The sequence below is a fragment of the Strix aluco genome, chromosome 11, assembly GCF_031877795.1.
Source record: "Strix aluco isolate bStrAlu1 chromosome 11, bStrAlu1.hap1, whole genome shotgun sequence".
In the NCBI taxonomy this organism is placed as follows: Eukaryota; Metazoa; Chordata; class Aves; order Strigiformes; family Strigidae; genus Strix; species Strix aluco.
Genome location: NC_133941.1, coordinates 381,829 through 399,779, shown reverse-complemented (window position 1 = coordinate 399,779; position 17,951 = coordinate 381,829). Strand labels below are relative to the sequence as shown.

Sequence of the window (17,951 nt, the reverse complement as noted above, 5' to 3'; positions counted from 1 at the left end):
TACTGCCAAATCAATTCAGCCACCAGATCATCGTTTACCAATAATGAATTATACCGACCTCACAAAATTAATGTCTACAGAGCGTGATTAACTATGACGGAAACAGTCTTAGGAAACCAAAGCAGCTCTACTGTAAGTGGACATCAGACCAGCAGACAGGACAAACCAGCTCCTCGTGGAGTGTGTTTATGCCATTGAGCTGTATGGCAATATTCCAGTGGTAAAGATCAGAGGCCATCTCCTCTGTGCGGCTACCTTTCCTCTGGAGGAGACAGTCAATGACTACTCAGGTGGTAAATGCCAGCGTAATAGCTACATGCTGCCCTTACATCATTCTAGCACGAAGAATCTGCTATTCCAGCCATACATGGGAATGGGGCAGCGTGGGGCACTGCTCTGGGAGACATCCAGTCAGCAGAGGCCCCGAGGAGGTCACGTACACAGGGTCGGGTCCTTGCACCCACTGGCAAGATTGAACCATCCAAACATATAAAGTCTTTAGCATACATAGTATATATATATATATATGCGCCCTTCAATAAATCTTAATAAACACTTTTTTTCTCTAAACTTTGAAGTTAAATAATGGCAAATATCCCTTCACCTTTCTAAAACTATTAATTATATACAGTTTAAAAAAAAATAAAATACAAAGGTCACATTCCAGGTGGTTGGATCAACGAAAAAACATCTTGAAACCAAACACCGTCAATGAAACCTGATCACGAAAATCAGGTTCAGTTTCACTAGGGAAAATGCGGGCCCTCCGCAAGGAAACGGGAGACCCGGTTACCCAGGCTATGGGGAAGGCTGAGGTACTCAACAAGGAGTTCAACAAGGCCAAGGGCAAGGTCCTGCCCATGGGCCGGGGCAATCAGAAGCACAAATCCAGGCTGGGTGAGGAGTGGCTGGAGAGCAGCCCCAAGGAGAAGGACCTGGGGGTGTTAGTGGATGGAAAACTGAGCATGAGCCAGCAACATGCGCTTGCAGCCCAGAAAGCCACCCGTGTGCTGGGCTGTATCCAGAGCAGGGTGGGCAGCAGGGCGAGGGAGGGGATTCTTCCCCTCTGCTCCACTCTCATGAGACCCCCTGCAGTGCTGGGTCCAGCTCTGGGGGCACCAACATCAGAAGGACACGGACCTGCTCCAGCGGGGCCAGAGGAGGCCACGAAGATGCTCGGGGGGCTGGAGCACCCCCCTGTGAGGACAGGCTGAGAGAGCTGGGGGGGGGGTTCAGCTGGGGAAGAGAAGGCTCCAGGGAGACCTTAGAGCGGCCTCCCAGGACTGAAAGGGGCTACAGGAAAGGGGGGGAGGGACTCTTGATTAGGGGGGAGGGATAGGACAAGGGGTAACAGTTTTAAACTGACAGAGGGCAGATTTAGATGAGATATAAGGAAGAAATTCTTCCCTGTGAGGGTGGCGAGGCCCTGGCACAGGTTGCCCAGAGAAGCTGTGGCTGCCCCCTCCCTGGAAGGGTTCAAGGCCAGGTTGGACGGGGCTTTGGGCAACCTGGGCTAGTGGAAGGTGTCCCTGCCCAGGGCAAGGGGTGGGACTGGATGGGCTTTAAGGTCCCTTTCAAATCAAAGCAGTCTATGAAGGGCCAAGGCACGAGCAGGTAAGAGGAGGATGATCCTTGAGAAGAGCCTAAGTGTACTAAAAATTGTCTATTAGATGAACTGTGACAGAATTCAGGGATGATATCTTGAAACTACAGAACAGCCTGAACAACCAGGTTTAACGCACCATGAAGCAAAACGCAAGCATGCTAAATAAAGCGCTGGTACTGTAAAGCTGCACAAATTTCACTAATTGTTCATCACACGCCAGACTGGTCAGAGCTTCTTGGCTTCTACACCTAGGCCGTACACAAGCAGATGAGCTGGCACTTTGCTCTCTTTTCTGCCCTTTTTCCCAGGCTCACGTTCTCTATCCCACACTGGCAGGAGAGCCTCCTTCTCCTCCTAAATCCAAGCAGGCAGGGCCTGCAGGTGTGAGCTTTCAGCTGCGGGGCTGCCCTACCCCAGCAGGGAAAGCCGAGCTGCCCGACCCCTGCCAGGGCGCGTGATCCCTTCGGTAATCCAACCCTGTACAGCTGTCAGCAAGAACCTGATCCCAACTCCACCAGCATCCACACAGCACAGCCAAGTACACAAGCAACTCAGCAAACAATATGGATGCAGACGACCAGCATCAGCAAAAAAGGACCTGCAGACTAGTCTGTTCACAGTAACTAAATGCAAGAGCTTGTTTAGTGAAAAGCACTGAAAGCAGCATTAACATTTGTCCCTTCCATTACCCTGTTTTCACCAATATGTACATTTAACCCAGCTTACACAGAAGGTTAAAAAAAAAACCCAGCCCATGCCAGCTAGCAACTCACCCACCAACCTGAGCAAGAGCAACCTCTGCTCAGGAGAATGACAGTACATCTAATCCTGAAGAACTAATATAGAAACAATACAGCAGAATAAGGAATATATTATTTAAAATTGAATTTTCATACCAAACTACAACATTCAAAATTAGCATAATCATTTCACTCACTTGCGTGAAGCTCCCTGACCAAGGCAAATCTGTGTGGGCTTCTACCTCCCCTACACATAATTACAGTGTGCAGCGCAGGCACAGACTGAGCTAGACACTGCCAGGAAGAGAGTGCAGCACCACATACCAAAGCATCTAAAAATATGGGCTTCTGTAGAAATTAAATGCTAGATTAGTAAATCTTCCCAAGCTACCACAGCAGAGTTCTGAGTCTTTCCCTAAAAATATTAAAGACAGAAGATGACAAACATTGAGACCAGAACAGTAGAAGAACCTAAAGTTCTTCGCCCTCAGTTTGCTAATGAGTCTAATTCCAAACTTTCTAATTTTAAAATCTCTCTCTTTAAACACTTCAGGTAAGCTTTATTACTGACAAATAAGAAACTGATAGAGCTGCAGGTTTTTTCCCCTCATTTAACTGTAAGATGAAATAGCTATGTAAATGGCACAAGGCTCTGTTAGTATCTGGAATATGGAACCAAACAGCACCAGAAGAGAAACCAGACATCAAAATACTGCTATGGGAGCGAGAAGGCAGGAAGGGTGTTTGGGCTGGAGAAGATGGAGAAAAATAAATAACTACATGACGCCAAAACACACTGGGAGGCTCATCTGTCTAGTTAACTGCTCCTCTAGAAGGCAGCTGAGCCCAACAGCTACAGAGAGAAACACCAACACAGGGAGAGAAGGGGACTGCTCACCAACAACACAAAAGCACGCAACTGCGACCAATAACTAAGAATTCTTATTTAGTCTCTCTCCCCCACTCATCCAGTGTTTTTTAGTGATTGAGGCACGAGCGAGGGAGTATTTCCAGCTCAGCTGATGAAGAAATTACATTGCAATCAGCAGAGGATCTACAGTGCAGAAGGACTATGGCAGCAGTAACAGGACCCGTTTCAAGAAAAGGCTGCAAACAGCTACCTCACCAAGTGTAAAGTGTATTCTTCAGGCGCAAGTTCATGCAGACTGAGGTCATCTCTCAAGACAGCAAAGAGAACCAAGCACCGCAGAAAATTATTTGTAGCATGAACCTGTAACAGCAGGATTACTGGGGAAAGGCAATGCCAGGGGAGTGCCTGCAATGGCTGTCCTCTGGTTTTCACACTCATATTACAAATCTACAGTAATTCCATCCATATAAACTTGTGATTTTTACTTATCCAAGGTACATTTATTTTGCCAGACAAGAAGATTCTGAAAGGATACAAAGTTTAACAAGTGAGATAAAGATCTGACTGATTCCCAGTGACTCTCCAGTGACATCTGTGGCAAGGTCCATTTTCCACATTTCTGAGCAGCATGACCAAGTTCCATATTTCATGAGGAAATGAGATAATCTATATGCCTATAATCTTATGTTCAATGTTTCAGATACACATGCAGTGGAAAGAGCATCAGACATCGATGTACATGCATAAATACGCAAGCACACACTCACACACACAGCCCAGCTGACCCGCCAGCTCCTGCCACGCCTGCAGCAACGCACAGCGGCACTGCATGTGAACAAACGGTCCTGAACATGATGCTGAAATTCCTCAAGGAACAGTAACAGGGGGTCCAGAAGTCTTAAGAATAGCAGGAACTTGGAGCGCAGTGGAGTATGTGTTGTTCTGTGCTGCCTCCTGCCTGGAAGAACATTTGGCCCAAATCTCAGGGTTTTCAGAGAGCAGCAGCATTCAGAAATTAAATTTGTGTGGAACGCAAGAACTCTGGTGAAAGTGAGAAGAGCTGGGGGCAGGGACAGAGGTGTGGAGTGTACTTACACAGCCAAGTGCTGCTGCAACTGCAGATACATAAACCCAGATTTTTGTAAGTCTGTCTACATGGCATAATGAAGACAGGTTATCTATCCTAGCTCTATCAAAACTGGCCAGGTACCAAGGAGAGTCAGCAGGTGATGGTGTGGACCAAGTCCCTCTATAAAGCATGGCAGTCCATTCGGCAGCTCCCTTTTACAGGCTAGACTACTTAAAATCCCATCTTCCTCCTGGTGGGCAGAAAAATCTCAGAGAATTTCAGTAGAAATGCTGAACATACGTATTACTTTCAAATTACAGCAAATTAGAATCACAGAATGGTTTGATTTGAAAGGCACCTTAAAGCCCATCCAGTCCCACCCCCCTGCCCCAGGCAGGGACACCTTCCACTAGCTCAGGTTGCCCAAAGCCCCGTCCAACCTGGCCTTGAACCCTTCCAGGGAGGGGGCAGCCACAGCTTCTCTGGGCAACCTGTGCCAGGGCCTCACCACCCTCACAGGGAAGAATTTCTTCCTTATATCTCATCTAAATCTGCCCTCTGTCAGTTTAAACCTGTTACCCCTCATCCTGTCCCTACACCTCTGATCAAGAGTCCCTCCCCCCCTTCCTGTAGCCCCTTTCAGTCCTGGGAGGCTGCTCTAAGGTCTCCCTGGAGCCTTCTCTTCTCCAGCTGAACCCCCCCAACTCTCTCAGCCTGTCTTCGTACGGGAGGTGCTTTAGCAAATTAGCTCAGGTTCCCATGATTTCATACTGCTTCCAACAGTCAAGCAGTTAGGATACCAAAATGCAGAGAGAATGCTCCTTGAAATTTATGTTCTGCTATTCTGAGTGTCAAGACTCATTAAAAAGTGAGCATTTGGTGACATTAAAAATCAATGTGATTTAAACCCTTAAGCCCATTATTGCTTCTCCAAGTATGTTTCTTGGTTTGTTTTTAAACAGGGTATGTCCAACCACAATTAACTTTCAGCAGAGAGACAGAGGGATAGAGAGAAACAGTGAGACATACCGCAGAGCAGGAAAAAACCACTGACCTTACCTAGCAGTAAGACGTATTAATGCTGCATTTTCTTGAAGCTATACTGACCTTACCTAGCAGTAAGACGTATTAATGCTGCATTTTCTTGAAGCTATAATAGCGAGTGTAGCTATCAATGTACAGGTGGGAGCTGTGGCCTCATTATTTCCTGCTAAAAAATACTTTAGTGTTATTTATAGGATAAAAGGAAGAAGAGAAAAAGTCCCATGTCTGAATGTCACTGTACTCCCACCACAATGCAGACAGGGATCACGTGTGACCCATGTAAGACCTTTTCTGTTTCAACAGTCTGGGCTGCTTCAGCTGCCTGCATTAACACAAACAGCAGCTCCAAAGTGGATTTGCCCGTTTGTGGATCACAGCAGATAGTCATTCAACAGTCACTTAACATAAATATTCCCTTTAAAGAGTAGACAGCTTTAGAAGTCAGCGGCAAAGAAGGTATAGACAAAGAACACTGGAGAATATGTGTTTAACAGTCAAGGTACTGCTGCACAAAAGCAGTTTAACACAAAATGTCAGGTAATTTTTTCTTTACCCTTGGAAATGGGAAAGGGGGGTAGGTACTTGTCTAAATGTTACAAATACAAAGCCTTGTTGAGACTGTCTGAGCTATAGCTATGGTAGCCTGCAATTCCATGAGTGTGTGAAAACATCACATTTCTGCTAGATGCCTCCTGACTTTATCAAGCCATTTCTTCCGCTTTTCCCTCCTCTTCTGCAACTGCACCTGATTTCAGTGCCGACTGTAACATCAGTTATCCGCTGTCCCCTGAGGAAGTCAAGGTGGTTTCTTCACCTGTGGCTATACAGGGCTTCTGTGTACACCTGTGGAGTACAGGCCTTCTGATCATGAGGGATACCCACAGAACTCCTTACTGAGATTAACATTGCCAAAAGTATCACCAAGAAAAACAAAGAAAAGCCTCTGCCAGCTTCTAAATCAAAACAGAAGAGAAATATACTCACAGGAAATTACCATGCACAGACAGTATTAGCCACTCTGCATCTTCATTAGATGCATTCAATTAAAACATGCTTAATGTATTTAATTTTCCATTTCCATGTAAACCAAATCAGCTTATGGTGCTTCATGACCTCTCTGGTTTCTAATACCTTTTCACACCTTTTTTTGTACAAGTCTAAGCAGTGCCCAGGTTGCAAGAGACTGCCAGTCCCCTGTGAACTGGGCCTGTTGTGAGTAAGTGACCTGAAAGGTAAAGAGGTTTGCGAATTTTCAGCAATTTCTCGAATGATAAGAGATCCAGTCAGGATGTTTAATATAACACAGAATAAGACTCTCATTACAATATTACCTCCTAAGGATTACAAACTGTCAAAACATACAAGAAGTTTATTTTCTAGCTTTAAAATGAGAGTTTAAATGTGTTTAAATTATTTCTTAAGGAAAATTGTGTGGATCTGAAGGATCATTGTATTCTACGTACCTTTGTAAGAAAATCTGATAAGAATTGGTATCTCTCAATAAGAAACTGGGTTAAAAAGCTTCTAATGCTGAAGAGAGCACCATTTTATTTTCCTCCTGCCTGACTGAAGCAGAGTACTCAATAATTCATAGCCTGCTCTGATCAAGCTCCAGCACAGGTGCTGCACAGTCAAACCTCAGGGAAGCTACCTGCAACATGCCTGATCATCAGTCAAAACATGCATAAAAGATGTGCAATGCCTGCTTCTACAGTTTGTTTTTTTTTATCAATGACAATGCTAAACTGCAACAGGAGCCCTGCTTTGGAAAGTCCTTTGCATTGAGTCCAACAGTTTCAGAGAAAGCAGAGGGGGAGGAAGAGATGTGGGGGTTAAAAGCGACTGACTGAGCTATGAAAACGTAACTGTGTGACAGACCCACTCCCTCCCACCAGAAGGTAATTCATTAGGCCCAGCACCCCAGAAGTTTGCTATAGCCAGTCCCACAGTAAGGTCATAAACAGCAATTATTTCAAGAACAGAGACCTTTTGTTCCCTCTCCTTTGTGCCAGTAAGGTGGCTCTGAAGAGAGCCTTACTGATGAAGAAGTGGCAGAAGCACTTTCCATTCTCCTCCAGGAGAGTCAGCAGAACTGAAAGACACTATGCCATGCAAACCTCCCTTGAAAAATCAACTACCAAAGTAGTTGTCAGCAGTTGGTTTACTGTGTACTCCCAAACCAGAACACAACCACCATCACAGCCAAAGCACAGAACTTAGTGACACAAATCCACTCCAGAAATGGAAACAGAAAATTCTTCAGAAAATGAGTGTATGAACAGGGAGTTTTACCTAAATGTGTGAAATAGAAAACTACCTGACAGAGAGATATCTGCCTTCCTGGTCTCCTTTGGAATTTCACAGCTTATCAGTAAGTGTGGGGGCTTATCTGCCCCTCAGATTGGAAAGAGAAAGGAACCTAATGCTGGAGAGAGCGGGGCTCTGAGCAGGTCACTGGGCCAGTGAACTCCAGAGATGCTGTCCAGCCTGAACCAACTATGAGCAACCCCGGAGGAGCATGGAAGAGACACCGCTTCCTCCTGCCTCTGCCAAAGAAACTCCCCATCGATAGGAACTGTACCCAAGACATCAACAGGATCTGAACTCCTATACCGCTGGTTCATAAATGACTCGAAGATGACTTTTGCTGAGCTCTCTCAATGCAGTTGGATACTTTTTTCTCATTGCCTTGATAAAATAGAGTGCTGAATCCACAGCTTTTGATCCAGTGCTGGAAGGCCCTCTCTCTATCGGCCTGCTTCTAGATTTAGAAAGTATTGGTATATTTGGATGGAAATCTTAAGCAAAGGAGAATTGAGCTGCTTTTGTGAATTCCATCCATCCAATTATTTGGGAGGAAAAGGGAAAAACCAAGCAACAGAAGACCATATTTATTCACCACAATTAGAAGAGTGACTGCAGCATCCACAAGTGTATCTGAGACAATCTATCTAGGATAATTAATGGCAAAAAGATCAGAAACACTGTTTTCTAGTCCTGAGCAATATAAGAGTCAGTTCAGCTGTCAACAGTCCCAAATAGTTCTTCAAGCCTAATCTTCAAGACTGGGTTGCAAAGAGCTTCCAGAGTACTCTGTATTTAGTGTGGTAACTTTCCCTCTGGGGAACCAGTTCTCTGAGCATCCCAGATACAGGCAAGAGTAGCGAAGCTCATTCCCCACCACCAAGGATACTTATCCCGCTTGAATCCATTTCCCAAAACTAAAGAAACAAAGACTAGAGCCACCTCCTGATGCATTAACCCTCAGATAATTAGCAGCTCACTAAACCACCTGAACACATTAATGGCAAACCTCAGTGAAAGCTGCTTGGCTTTTCGGGGTAGAGGGGATCAGACCGTGCAGCAGCGGTGAGCAGCCTGCAGTAGCAGCTGGAAGCGTTGACTGACCAGCCCTAAACCCCCGGGCCTGAGACAGACACACCCAGCAGGCTCAACCCAGAGCCCCGCCTGGCAGAGGTCTTACACGGGCTGGGTTAATGTTCAAGAAGCAACAGCAACCAATTAATTCACAGACAAAGCTTGATACCAAGTCACTTCTATTCATCATTTGATCTCTAAGACACAATGTACCCCATTGTTATTTATCAAATGCTTGTATAAAGAAGTGTATATTTAAAAATCAGTTTGATGTTTTTTTAAGCATTTCCTGAAACAGGTGGTTTTATACTCCTCCTCTGAACCTTGCTATTGTACAACTACTGCTAGTGAGCCTGAAACCCAACTGGTTTTAATTTATGGAGGTGCTATATAGCCATTTTAACCTACATTCTCATTCTCTCCCTCCAAGGCTGGGTACATCATGCCTTAGCTCGGATGATGTCCGCACATGAACAATCAGACGCACGGCATCGCTTACCAGCACAAGAGAGCTTGTGCTGCAAGGGCCAATTTCAATCAAATTCATTTTGAATACTGCTCCCTGACTGTGGATATTTGATCTTTCGATTTGGCTTTTAAAGAGGCATTTGCCAATGACACCAACAGCCTACTTTTTGATGTCAGAGATATGAGAGATCAGATGTGGAAGGGCTGCTTTGTTAACTAAAAGCAACAGCATAGTTGTAACTGTTCAGGAAAGAAATGTTCACGTTAACGATCTTCTACCCACTGCCACGTGCACTGAGCCCCTGAAGGTGTCTGCGTAAATGAGAATCCCCACAAAGCGGAAGCAGACAAAAGACAAAAGCAGGAAACCCAGCGGGCTCTCCTCTGCCGGACGAGATGTGGGGAATGGCACACCCGGCAGCTCGCAGCCTGAGCCTCTGCCCATCAGGGGTTTAGATCATACACAACTCCAGTCACCTGCACTGGAACAGGTGAAGGCTTCCACCTTCTTTGAGGGACTGTAATATTTTTCAGAAGTAATGTTTAGTAATAGAAATATGTTAATGGTCTTTCTGAAGATCCCACCTGTAGGTAGTGTCAAGATAACTTTACAAGGCGTCTCACTAATGATGCTTCGTTGCAGTGATGCCGAAACCAGCTCTCTTCAATTTTCTGCCTGGCAAACAAGCACCACAGTGCCTGCTACCTGCAGCAAGTTTTCTGCACCAGCGTATATGGACAAATGTAGAAAATGAAGTTAATGTGTAGTGGATTGCAAGTCTGTAGATTTTATCAAAATAACTAATGTTTTCTTTCTCCAAGTGCTATCACCAGATTGTTAACCTGTACTCTGAAAGTGCTCCATCTCCAGCTATAACAAACCACTGGCATGTACCTTTTATGGAAAAAAAAAGATTTATAAAAATAAATTCACCCTACATTAATATGTGAAAAACACATCTCCTTGCAGGGATTGCCATTTTGTATAGTACCTGGATTTAAGAGAAACGTGTGGAATTCCTGTAGATAACTATTACATTCAGTACTGCAAGTTATCACACAGTTTTTTCAAACCCCTTACCAATCTAATCTTGGTAAACAACACCTAGGGTTTTCTCTTAATGAATGCCAGAGCTTTAATTAGGCTGCCTAGAGGTGGTGCACAGTTGCAACATACTGCGATAGTTTGATGTAAGTGTATGACGCAGGTCAAACCACCAATCTAAACAACGAGCTGCCTTTCAAATCTGCAAGATACCACAGACCCAAAAATGATCAAGAAACCTTGGAATCCCTTCCACGTCCGGTTGTACACTGAGCCTCAGCTATCCCGGGTTCAACCCTGAAATGCCATCATCACCTTTCTGAGCAGCGAGTGAGCCAGCGCTGTGTCACTGCAGAACCACCTGGGATGTGGGAGGTCGGTCCCAGACCGCGCTCCCCGCCCGTGCAGCGAGCGCTCGCCCCGGGCAGGGGTGCATTGCCCACTCCTGGTACTCACCAACGTGTCTCCACTCACAGCCCGGGTGCTGAAGCTTGCACAGAGAGCACCAATTCACCAGGCAAACAGTTACATGTCCGCTTACGAAAAACAGCAAAAAAGCCAAGTTGAAGCTGATCAATAGTCCGTGTGTTTCTCGAGCGCCAAGAAAGCATTCAAAACTTCAACATTTCAGGCCCAGCAACAAAACATGGTTACAACGGTCTTTCAGATGTCTACTGCTTACTGTTAAAATGGCTTGAATGATACTATAGAACCAGGAGGCCTTTTTCATCCTGCTTATTATTATGATTTTTTAATTCTTTAATTATGCATAAAAGGTTCAAACGCCTTTGCTCTTTGGTGGCAGTTTTGGTAGTCAGATCCGGATGGTTAGATGAAAGCTACATTAAAGGGAATGAAAAACTGTATTCAGCTGAGTAATGTGGCAGTTGCTCAAACTCACAATATATATAAAGAGTATCTATCTGCTGGTTACAGATGGTGTCTGAGGTACATCTGATTAGCTCGAGACATGACAGCATGAAATGGCAGGAGTAGCTGGAACACAGCCTCCTCTCTTGCAGAACCAACCATGAGTTCAGAAAGAGCAGTACCCCTTAGCACAGCAGGGACAGGCAGATGGATATTTTCACTGCAGCATCAGTGATGTTCAAGGCTGGGACATCTCCCTCACTCTAAAAGCAAGACACAGGTGAAAGGACACGCAGAAATACCATTGTTTGTCCAGTGAGAAATTCTTTGCTCACTGCTGATTCGCTAAAACGTTTGGATAACCCACAACCTTCTCTACCTGTTCACTGGACTACTGGATTTTTGAAATGCCTCATTTTGAGTGCTTAAGATCTCATATTTTATGCAATCATGTATTTCTGGCCATCTATGTACAAATGCTGTTCTCTCTTCGGCGCCATCATGGTACAAAAAGGCTCGTTTTACATAATGTGTGGAGGCTACAGCATACCTCTGAAATTCTGTAGCTGGTATTAAACAGCATTTTAGGGGGGAAAGAAATTAAATTCCAAATTAAATGAACTCATGTAAACCAATGAAAACACTGAAGGATGGAACAAATCAGTTTCTAAGAGTATTGCCAACACATTACCTTAATTAAGCAACTATTTCATTCAGAAAAGTAATCCTGAAAGCACTAAACAAAATGGGAGAATAGCTCCAAATCTGACAAGTATTTAAATTGATAGCACTTTATCCTACCACATAATAACTATGACTAAGACATAATTTCCCTACTCAATTCCAGGACTCTGAGTCTCCACACCTCTGTGATGCACTATTATTTGTGAGATTAATGGGCCTGATCCCAAGATATGCCCAACTCCTTCTGAAATTAATGCTTTGTGCATAAAAAGCAGAGGAATGCCTCTCCCCTCTTTTTTTTTTTTTTTTGAGGGGGGTTGTTGGTCTTTAGCATAAAGAGAAAGGCAACCTACATTTCACTGAAAGAATGAACACACACCGACTAATTTAAATTGAGAAAATTGCTACAGTTTAGTCCCATTCCAAAACAGTAGTCCCAAATACTGAAGACCTGTGGGCAACAGTTCTGCACTAATATTTCACATGCTTCACAATCCAGCCTCCAGCTGAAACACCTCCTCCACACCAACTTGAAGCTCTTCATTTCCTCTGCTCCTATTGTCCTGTTGCCAATGTCATCAGGCTGAAATAATTTATTTCTGACAATAGAAATAGTTCTTTTCCCTGTAAGCTTTTGTTCACCACCAACAGGATCCTGGGTCCTTCGTATCGATGGTGTAGGCAGTGGGTTTCAGCACACCCTCAAGGAAGACATGCTTGAGCAAGCAAAAAAATGTGCCTGCATAAAGGCTATCCCAGGCTAAAACAAGCACTCCTTGAATTTCATTTTCTTTGGGAGCAGTCAGTGACTCCAGAATTGAATCTTTTACTCGTTACAGATTTTCCAAACATGATATCGGTACTCACAGGCTTCTGAGAGTTAAGTAAGATGATGATCTATGCAGATAACATGGAGAAAATATTTTTCTGCAGTTGAGTGTTTACCAACAGCACTCAAGAAAAAAACAAAACAAAACAAAAAAAACCTTGTAGTAAAACTTTACAGTTTGGATTCCTGTGACCTTGGACTCCTTTCTTTATAAGTAAGTGTCCTTTGAATGTCCTATCAAAAAAGTCAAATGATAGCACTTATAATGTGCTGCTGAAACATTACTGATTTCAAAAAACAAAAATTTTATTCAGATTTATGCATATTAAAATGTTCATAGCAATTCTTTGAATGATTAGAACCTTGCTTCATTTCTGTAGCAATTTTTCCTATTTGAAATAGTCTCAAAGCTCACAACTCAAGAAAGGAATGTTTTCTAAGCTGAATTCCCTATTCAAATACCAGCTGACCTCAGTGATATCCAAATTGCATCTTAAGTTAGAGAAAAAAAACCCAACAAACTTGCTCCTCTACTTTTCCTGTCAACGTCTATCAAAGTGTCCTGGAACTTAGACTATGTTTCCAAATGAATTAATTTCTGACCTCAGAAGATGGGCTGTTCAGACACACCACCTCCAAAGTGAGTAGTCTGAACTGCACATACAACTTCCACTTATTGTATACTAACAAAAACTTCCACTGATTTAAAATTTACTTAACATCAGTATGGACTGAATTATTTGATGGGATTGATCCCAATTTCCTCTTGTCATGAATTTTGCAGGGAAACTGGTTTTAGAACCTGGAAGACCTGTTTAAGGATGGGACAGAAAGAATCAATTCAAACACAAGAAAGGTTAAATTGCAAGTATGCAGCACTGGGATTAATATTTTACTTACTGTAGCATCTAAATCAGGTGATGAAAAGACAAGTATTTTCTAAGACACAAAAGACATGAAACTACATTTAAAAAATAATAAACAAAAAGCAGGCAAGAAATGTCACTTGCAAGGTTCTGCTAATTTGTAATTAACGTGGAACGCGCTTGTCCTCTTCCCTTTAATTAAGAGCTAACACACTGTAGGGCTGTGAATTTTTACACAAAATAACAGCTCATCCGGTAACTACAGTTACAGAAAAAGGAGGTGTCCTGTGCTCTTATGAACCCCATTTGGCCGAGGGGACAGGAGCGGCAGCTACAGTGGTTCCACCAGCCAGGGAGAGGGTCTGTCCTGTCGTTCCGCAGTATCCCAGCAAACCAGACTTCATTTAAAACACCAAACAGCCCCGCAGAGGTGCGGACGCTTGCCAGGACATGGCCCAGGACAGGGGGGCTGCAGAGGCCCGGGGTCAGCGCTGCGGCTGGGGCCCGGGCGTGCAGCCTGCCCTCCACCCCGGCTGTTTGCTTTTCCCACATGCACTCTGCTTAGCCAGGGGTCTGCAAAGAGACAGAGGCTGCTGGGGAGGAGAATTTCGGTTCTTAGCCAATCTCCGATGGAGACAGATGCTGCAACACAGACGTATCGAGAGCGCCAGCCCCACAGCATCGCTGGTTCTCAGACGGCGAGTGCCGCCCGACCATCTGCAGCTCAGCGGGCACCTGGAACAAAGAAACACCCCCGGCCACTTGCTACCACCGGCACTTTGGGGGCTTGCAGAGGGGCCACTCTGGCGTTCTGGACTGCCTTTGGGCTGTCGAACCCAACGGGTGCTCTACTGTATCATTAACTCCGAGCTAGGAATGCTTTTGTCCATCTTTCCCTGGAAAGGTCTCAGCTGCTAACCACATGGGGCTGCCAGCATCGACGCACTTTCCCGCACAGACCTGGTGATCAGCGATTTCTGTGCCCACCCAGGAGGCTCGTGCACGGCTGGTGCAGACATACTGGCAGCACAGAGCTCTGCCCTCAGCCACCCGTGCCCCAGGAGCACCGAGCTGCGCCCCTGGGCAGGGGGCACCGGCCCCCCCACCGACAGCGGCTGTGGGCAGGGCTGGGAAATGGACTTTGCAACCATGGGCTTTTTGTAGCCCAAAGGCACCAGACACACGGTGTCAAGAGAAGAAAGAAAAAAAAAAAGTCTACAGTCAAAACCACACATGGAAACAAAGACTCTGTCTGCCTTGAGGGAAGTTGGAGTAATAGCCCCAAAGGCAGAAGTCAGTTCAACAGAGAGATAACTCACCGAGGGGCCCTACTACCTGTCAATTTATCTTAAATATAATCCCAAATACGAAATTCATGGTGTGAAAAGCCACTCTAGGAACTTTTCTTATTCAAGTCAGGTGCTCACGTGCCCATCACGGAAGTGTATGATGATGCAGTTACGGTCTGGTAGGTACAGGAGTGCAACAGTCAACTCACCTTACAGGAGACACAGCCGCCTCCAAGGGATGCCTCTGGGAAAACTGAGCAGATCTGACAGAACTGGCAAAGCCCATCTTTGAACAACTGAAATCCTCTGAATGAAACCTCTACCATAGAATCACAGAATGGTTTGGTTGGAAGGGACCTTAAAGCCCATCCAGTCCCACTCCCTGCCCCGGGCAGGGACACCTTCCACTAGCTCAGGTTGCCCAAAGCCCCGTCCAACCTGGCCTTGAACCCTTCCAGGGAGGGGGCAGCCACAGCTTCTCTGGGCAACCTGTGCCAGGGCCTCACCACCCTCACAGGGAAGAATTTCTCCCTTAGATCTAACCTAAATCTTCCTTTTTGCCAGGATCCATCGTCCTGAGCTTGGAGGAGGTGATCCTTGAATATCAACCAGCTTTCTTGTGCCCCTCTTCCCTCCAGGGCTTTATCCCACCCTCTTCTCTGCTGATCAAACACAAGTGTTTAAAATTGTTTTGGAGGCCACTACCACATCCTTTGTCAAGACAGGGAGTCCCAAACTGGATGTCATGTAATGTTGAAAACTAACTCAAGTTCTCTTGTTCCCGTTATTTCATTTCCCCTAAACTTCTGAGGCCTCCCTCCAGCATAAAAGGTTTTCTAGCCTTTTTGAAAAGGACCTAGTTTACATATGCAATTTTATCATTGACTGTCACATCCAGAATGGAAAGATTTGCAAAATGAAAGCAAACTTTTCTCTGCCTCTGAAGAAACACTGGCTAAAGAAACAGCCAGCTGGTTTATCACAGGGCATTGCAGGGAGAGAGGAAAATACTACACGAGCCAAAATCTCTACCAAGGACCCCTAAAGGTAACTAATTCAGAGTAAAGTTGCCAACACTTGTAATGCTTCCTTTGATCACTGCTGGTAGGAAATTCCAATTGTTATTGCTATCCAGCCCCATGTAAGCACCTATTATAAAGTACGAAGATATTCTGCAAACTGCCACTAGCTGTGGAATTTAATTATTAAAAGGAAAGATGCATTTATGTAAGCTGCATTCCACCTGTAGTCTCTGTTTACATCCTTGAACATCACAAGTCTATTTGGCAATGAGCCATCCCATGCAATTCCCCAGACCCCCAGCTGGCATGGATCCGGGTAATTCTTTGGATTATTACTAATGTTTTTTCATAAAGAGGAGTCCCTAGTCCTACCTCTAATATCTCTGCAGGTGTAAGCTTACATACCCTGTTAATTACCAGTGTGGGAAGTGCTTCAAGTCTATTTTGCTTCCACACCGTCATGGCATTCATGAAGCTGTTACACTGAGACAGGACAAACTTCTCATGAAACCTGTTACTCCTACTTCTTAACAGAGTGCCAGAAGCTCATTTTGCTTTTGTAAGATGGAGGTGGTATCTCAAACATTTTTCCCCACGTTCCTCCAAGCAAGATGATGCAGTGGCTCATTCCCTTCTTGAGGGACCCATCTTGCCTAGAAAAGTTGATGATATTTCTAATCACTGCCAGTACTCACTCAACACCAGCACGGCCAGCAATTCTTGGAGACCTATTTACAACCCACCACCTCTCAGCTTTGTTTAGACAAGCCTTTTGACCAGTAAACCATGCAGGAACAGATCCAAAACTAAATAATGTGAGGAGTAATACTCTGAGCTGCTCCAGTTGGTTTGTCTACAGCAGGGCGCTCGAATGGCCAACACAAGCAAACTAGCCTTTCCATGAGGAGCAACAGGAAATTTCTGAATAACTGCCCTGGCACGGACTGTGATCAGCTCATCCCCTGCCTGACCCAAGGGAGTGCACACACACGAGTTAGAGAGGTGTGCCAGGACAGGCTGCAGCACAGGCTACTGTGAAGGTGAGACCTTCTGTCAGTTCCCCAAGCAGCAGGGTGCTTCGAGTTGCATCGCATCTACCCTGAGAAAATGGTAACTTACCACTGAGCAACTGGTCACATGTGTGTCCCTCTAGCCCTGAAGGTCCCATTAGATCAAATCATCCAGCTGGCTTCACTCCGCCATGGGTACAATGGTGTTACTTCAACTCTGTGAGGAGCACAGCATTTCAAGAGCCACAGGAAAACTGTTTGCCTGCTGCTTTATTAAACATGAGAAAAGGGTTGAAATGCATCAGATTTCCAAACCCTCCTCCTACTTCTGCCTCTCCCCCACTATCAACTATAGCCAAGCTACATTAGATACCAGCTCTATGAACACCACATGAGAACTCAGTGAGAGCCAGTATTTTGTATATTTTAATAGTGACCAGAGGCACTCTGAACATAGACAGAATTGTTGATGCTATGTATCATAAAAATCAAGTAGATCAAATGGACCAAGCATTCACCTTTTGACCATTTTAGCTATAAAAGTGGAATCAGCATGCTTTGCTAAAAGTTATTTCTCCTTTATATTGAGTATTAGGAGAGCTCTGCCCTGAGGTTATCACACTGGTTATCACAGCCTGATATTTCTTTATGTCTGGCAAGGGTTTACCAATAGAAGATGCTGCTGTAAAAATGAGCTTAATCCAGATAGGAAAAAATTCTTAAGAGCTGAGCCCCTCCAACAGTGGATCTTATCAATAAATGTGTTTTTTCCATCTGCAGCACTGATAGACGGGAAACAGCCACAGACCTAGCCCTGGAGCTCAGAAATATCAAGTCACTCTAGTTTTAACTTCCTGGGTAACTGTTTTACTGACCTGAGAAAGGACAGAGTAATTTTATTTCACATTACAAGCTTCTTTATGGGATTTCCCTCCTCAAGACAGAGGCAGACACACAAGAAAGGAGGATACAGCCATGAACAATTCAAGCAACACACTCTGGAAATCCACATAACTTAGCAAAGACCATTATTTACTTTTTTGTTCCGAGACAAACAATTCTTGAATCCCAAGCATCATGATTCTGCACAGGAATGTCTTTAGGTGACGGTTTAAGGAACACGGTCTGTGAAGCAGTTAATTGCTTTGATATTATATATT

The 17,951-nt window shown here is 44.7% G+C and overlaps 1 protein-coding gene across 6 annotated transcripts in view; it reads right to left on the bottom strand.

Moving 5' to 3' along the window:
* TMCC1 (transmembrane and coiled-coil domain family 1) overlaps positions 1 to 17,951 on the bottom strand; it is a 120,914-nt gene that overhangs the window by 47,344 nt on the left and 55,619 nt on the right. Inside the window, exon 2 of one of the 6 annotated variants that reach the window (XM_074836527.1) lies at positions 16,901 to 17,056. The exons of 4 other annotated variants lie outside the window; for them this stretch is intronic. In XM_074836527.1, the coding sequence (XP_074692628.1) occupies positions 16,901 to 16,949 (49 nt within the window). In that variant the 5' untranslated portion in view covers positions 16,950 to 17,056. The remainder of the gene's footprint in view (positions 1 to 16,900; positions 17,057 to 17,951) is intronic. One more of the 6 variants, XM_074836529.1, reaches the window with a different exon arrangement.